This window comes from Helianthus annuus, chromosome 3, assembly GCF_002127325.2.
Source record: "Helianthus annuus cultivar XRQ/B chromosome 3, HanXRQr2.0-SUNRISE, whole genome shotgun sequence".
In the NCBI taxonomy this organism is placed as follows: Eukaryota; Viridiplantae; Streptophyta; class Magnoliopsida; order Asterales; family Asteraceae; genus Helianthus; species Helianthus annuus.
In genome coordinates this window covers 82282144-82287589 of record NC_035435.2, presented here as the reverse complement: position 1 = coordinate 82287589, position 5446 = coordinate 82282144, and the positions used below count along the sequence as shown (strand labels likewise).

Sequence of the window (5446 nt, the reverse complement as noted above, 5' to 3'; positions counted from 1 at the left end):
TGTGAAAGCACTACTCCCTAAGCCCACAAGCGGGGAAACCCCTGTTAGATCCACACAGGCGTGTTTTCCTCCTACCCATCCAAAGAAAAGAATGTCGGCTGGTCTCCCAGAAGAACAAAACCTAGCTCTCCCTCTAAAAGAATTGGTGCAAATATTTTTCAGCTTATGATACACTTTTACACTTCAGAAGAGTTCAACGAAAATTTCGATCCTATTTTGTTATGATACAATCATACAAGAATATTTTAGGGAACGACAAGTAATGTTACAAAGATTTTATTACACTTTTATTCTATTTTATCGTTGACAATATTATTAAACAATAAGATTAATTAAGCATTTACAAATGGGTAAGTCTCGTATCTAATGTTACAACTCCCACCAACAACCCTCCCACCTTCTTTCCCATCACAACAACTTGGGAGATCACTGATCGCATTATCTAAACAAGTCTTGCAGTTTCCACTTGAAAGATCCCTAGTGCATTGAACCAGCCCATAAAGCTTCTTTGAACCTTCGAGGTCTATAACTCCAGCCGCGTACATTCTTGGGTCAGCGTACGCTGCGTTCGACAAACTGCTCAACAATCTCTTGGTTTCCAGGTTAAACGATGTTGGATCACTTACATTGTTTATGTTGAGCAAGTAAAACTTAAACTCGGTGTCTATTTGACCAAAGAAGTTACTACTAGAATATTTCAAGAGGCATTGGTCATACCATATGGTTGCAGCCTTGTTGTTTGGACAACGTTTGCGAATTTCAGTACTAGCGTTAACAAAACAAGAAGCGCAGACTTCGCTTGACACGTCACCCCGACACAAAGACAGACCAATGGTTTGAGCTTGGTATTGACCCGCGGAGCTCATTCCAAAGCCATTTGGAGGGGTTTTGTAGTGCAAGTTACCTAGGAGTTTGTTCAGGCTTTGATCATAAGGACTATAAGTTGTAAAGTTACCAGAATTTGTGGAACAAAAGTGGTAGAGAGGGTTAGCCCCAATAACCATTTGGACAAAGAGAAATAACAAAAGGACACCGATGTTGAAGGATGAAGACATCTTGTTGTATGAAGAATGATGAGTATGTATGTATGTATGTATGTAAGATTTGTTATAAGTGGGTGATGTTGTAGGGTATGCATGCTCTATTTATTGGGGGCGAACATCGTAACCTAAGAATTAATACATGGTCAATTGTAAAAGGTTAGACCTTTTCAACTTATGATGTTTTCAACCTTCTGTTGGGCTTTTAATGGTAAGATCTTATGAAAGTGTAACATAATGCTAATTCTTCTCAAAACCCAGATATAACTTTGTCAATTTGTGGCGCATGTAATAAGTCAATCTGTGGCAAACTAGCATATGATATATTGTTTTATATTTAATAAAATACTTGTTTGAGTTGTCTACATTAGGTTAGACTAAGATTGTGTTTGTTATAGAAGCCATAGTTTGAATCATTTTAAGGTATTTTACTAAGCTTTTGTCAACTCAATCATATATTAGTTAACTTAAGTTTTAAGATTTTTGCTAATAAGCCATCATTCGAAATGATCGATGTAGACAAAATCAATGATGAAACTGTTGGTAAATCAGAACTGCAAACAAGACAAATTAACGACACAGATCTGGGGCAATTTTCTGGGTTTTTTTCACTAAACTTCAAATCAACGATTACAAGAGGAATTGAAATTACTGAATGGAAAATACTTGAAGGGAAAAAACTTAAAAAACAATTACTCCTACAAATGCATAAATAACAGAAAGTTGAAAACTCCCACATTGCATGACTTCCACGTATGACCTGTTCCTCCATGATCTCCTGAATAAACATGTGCAGAAAATGACTTCCACGTTTCACCTTTTACTCGGTCAAAGCTGACCAAGGCACATTAATTAACATTCTCCCCTTTAATGTGCACTTGTGTCACCAAGATCTTCCATGCCTAGTAGTGCTCGCATCTCACTGAATTTGATTCGTGGCAATGCCTTTGTCATAATGTCAGCTTTCTGCATATTTCCACTCACATGCTAAACACTAATCTGCCCTCTTTCTATGCATTCCCTAATGAAGTGATACTTGGTATCAATGTGCTTAGACCTCCCGTGAAACACGGGATTTTTCATTAGGGCGATTGCGAACTCGTTGTCAACCAACAGCTTCACACTTTGACCTGTCAACCCTATGAGTTCAGCCAGTAAACTTTTCAACCAGAGTGCTTGACACGCAGCGGATGTTGCAGCCATGAATTCGGCTTCGCAAGAGGACAACGCCACTGTTTTCTGTTTTGGAGATGACCAAGTAATCAGGTTTCCAGAATAATAAAAAGCCATACCTGTTGTTGCCTTTCCGTCAACGGCATTGCATCCATGACCACTGTCACTAAACCCAATCAACTCGCCATCCCCATCTTTCCGGTACCTTAACCCGTAATCTAGTGATCCCTTCACGTACCTGAGAACTTGCTTCATAGCTATCAAATGGCTTTCTTTTGGACTCTCCATGAATCTGCTAAGTACTCCAACCGTGTACCCAGGATCCGGACGGGTGTGAAGTAGATACCGCAAGCTACCAATAATACGTCTATAGCTTGTGGCATCAACCGGTTTTCCAGTTTCATCTTTGGTTAGTTTTAACTTTGGATCCATTGGCCACTGTGATGGGTTGCAATCCAGTAATCCAGCTGATTGCAAAATCTTTTTAGCATACCCACCTTGATAAATAGTTATTTCCCCTTCCTTCTGTTCAACTTTTATACCCAAATAATATGACAATTTACCAAGGTCAACCATATCAAACATTTTGTTCAGCTTTTGTTTGAAGTCACATACCTGTTTATCATCAGACCCAGTCACGATCAGGTCGTCGACATACACACCTACTATTAAACTTGTCTTCGACCCTTGAAGTTTGTAAATGGCTTGTTCCTGTAGACACTTCAGAAAACCAACTCGTTTTAAAGCTTTGTCGAGTCAATGGTTCCAAGCTCTTGGAGCCTGCCTTAGTCCATATAAGGCTTTGTGCAATTTGTACACCATTCTTTCTTTTCCAACAATAACAAAACCATCCGGTTGAGAAACGTATACCTCTTCCTGTAGTTCCCTGTTCAGAAATGCTGATTTTACGTCTAGATGATAAACCGGCCATCCTTCTTTTGCAGCTGTTATGGGTGAAATTCTGAGCCCATATCCTAGAAAATATCTTGATATATATCTTGTTTATATTATATCTATTTACATCCGGGATGCTAGTTCAGGATATTGGTAACATCCTGAATGGTATCTGTTAGGGCTGGATTTTTATGACCTATGATCCTTACATGTTATCCTAACAAGTGATCCTTGTTTCCTTGACAGATAGTGATCCTCAGAGGAGCTTCAGGATCAGGATCACGGATCATCCTAAGGATCCTCATACTAACGATTGTTCTCTTTATATTTAATGTTGTTTTGCAGGAATTACGAGTTGGACCTGGTCTTGGCAACGTAATCAAGGAATCCTCCACGCTAATCTTGCACACGTATTACCAGAAATAGACGCTGTGGAGAATATGGAAACTTAGCACAATTCAAGGGCAATTAGTTAGGCTAAATTACTTCTATTTCTAAAGGGGTAACGAGCTAGTAGTTAGCTAATTTACCTAAAATACAACCCCATACACTTATATAAAAGGCACTCTTCGCCATTAGGAAGAAGACAGACGTTTCTTACACACTCTAGCACACCACACCATAGCAATCTTTGTACCTAGCTCGTTACCATCCGAAGTTGTAAACATCTTTTGTTATATTGAAGTTTGGTGATCGGTAGTTTCCATCACCCGAGGTTTTTTATGCCGGAGATCATTGATCAAGGGCTTTTTCCTCGTATAAATCCTTGTGTCACTTGCATATTTTACTTTAAAGTGATCCTTTACTTTATTCAACAAACCAAGCATCATTCCCCGTTTACATAAAGTTTGGTTGCATTATCCTTGTGTGATTTTTAACCAAAACAGTTTGGCGCCCACCGTGGGGCAATTGGTGCTTCAATTCTGAGAAATTTTGTTCATTTCATTTATTTCGGTTCATTACCTTCAACCACATGGCTTCTCTAGCGAAGAACACTCCAAGCTCTATGTCGGCAGTCACTTTTTCACAGGGCATTCCGCCTTTGTATCATCTCCCCATTGCATTCCAGAAATATGCTGAGAATTCTCCGAAAAAGACAACCCCCGTTTTCACAAAACCAACTGTTGTTTCTTCCTCTACACTTACTAACAACAATTTTTATGCTTTGATTGTGCAGATGAAGGATCACATGCAGCAGGTCAAAACTAATGGCAGGATCCTTCGCGAAATTGATAAAATCAGCAGAGGATCGCTCCCCTTTGATGTCGTGGTCGCTGAATTTCGACACTCCGGTCATAACTTCCTAAGAACTTTGCAGCTCCACATGTCCAATACCAGGGTGGATCAACAGGAATACGTTCTGGATCATCGGCAATGTCTCAGATTCGAGGATCCTCGCAGGTTCAAGGATCCTCTCAAGTTCAAGGATCCTCTCAGGTTCAAGGATCCTCGCAGGTTCAAGGACCCTCTCAGGTTCAAGGATCCTCTCAGGTTCAAGGATCCTCTCAGGTTCAAGGATCCTCTCAGGTTCAAGGATCCTCGCAGGTTCAAGGATCCTCTCAGGCTCAAGGATCCTCGCAGGTTCAAGGATCCTCTCAGGCTCAAGGATCCTCGCAGGTTCAAGGTTCCTCCTTCCAGAGTTTAGGTGACAAGGTTAGGTGGCCAAGGAAGAATGACAAACCGTCTGCCACCAAAGACGAATCGAAATGGTGTGCTTACCATGGGTATTCTGGTCATCTCATAGATGAGTGCATAGCATTTAGGAAGGAGATAAGTTATCTTTAGAGCAAAGGATACTTGAAGGAATTGCTTGGAAGAAAAAGTCAAGGATCAAGTATCCTGAGAAAATTCCTGAAAAAGCTCCTCCTCCACTATCCGATGCTTGAATCATCCACTTCATCTCCGGAGGTTCTCAGCAGCTAAGAGACGTGCAAAGGAAACAAAGATGGAGAATGGGGGCAAACCTGTTCGGACCTCCATCCTTACCCAGGAGAAAGTGATATCATATGATGAGGATAACTGTGCGGACATTCAGGATACTCATCACGACGGTGTAGTTATTACATTATTTATATCTAACCATTTTGTTCGCAGGATTCTCATTGATGGGAGGAGCTCAGTGAATATAATCCAGTTGGATGTCCTCGATAGAATGGACATCCTTGAATCCGATATTGTCCAAAGATCATCTATCCTTGGAGAGACAAAGATTACATTGGGGGACACCAAACTTCCTATCTACATAGAGGGAGTAAATTATGTTAAAAAATTTTTTTTATGTTATTGATTGCTTATCTTGCTGTAACGTTATCTTTGGCAGGCCATGGATACACGATATG

The 5446-nt window shown here is 40.2% G+C and overlaps 1 protein-coding gene across 1 annotated transcript; it reads right to left on the bottom strand.

Annotated features, from left to right (window-relative positions):
* Window positions 1–332: 332 nt before the first annotated feature.
* On the bottom strand, window positions 333–1055 carry LOC110927915 (cysteine-rich repeat secretory protein 38-like). Its single transcript, XM_022171238.2, has one exon. It carries the CDS (start codon window positions 1053–1055, stop codon window positions 333–335), a length of 723 nt encoding a protein of 240 aa, XP_022026930.1.
* Between the last annotated feature and the right edge of the window lie 4391 nt (window positions 1056–5446).

Excerpts from the sequence above, each read along its gene's own strand:
- LOC110927915 (XM_022171238.2), bottom strand. The coding sequence starts at position 1,055 with ATGTCTTCATCCTTCAACATCGGTGTCCTTTTGTTATTTCTCTTTGTC.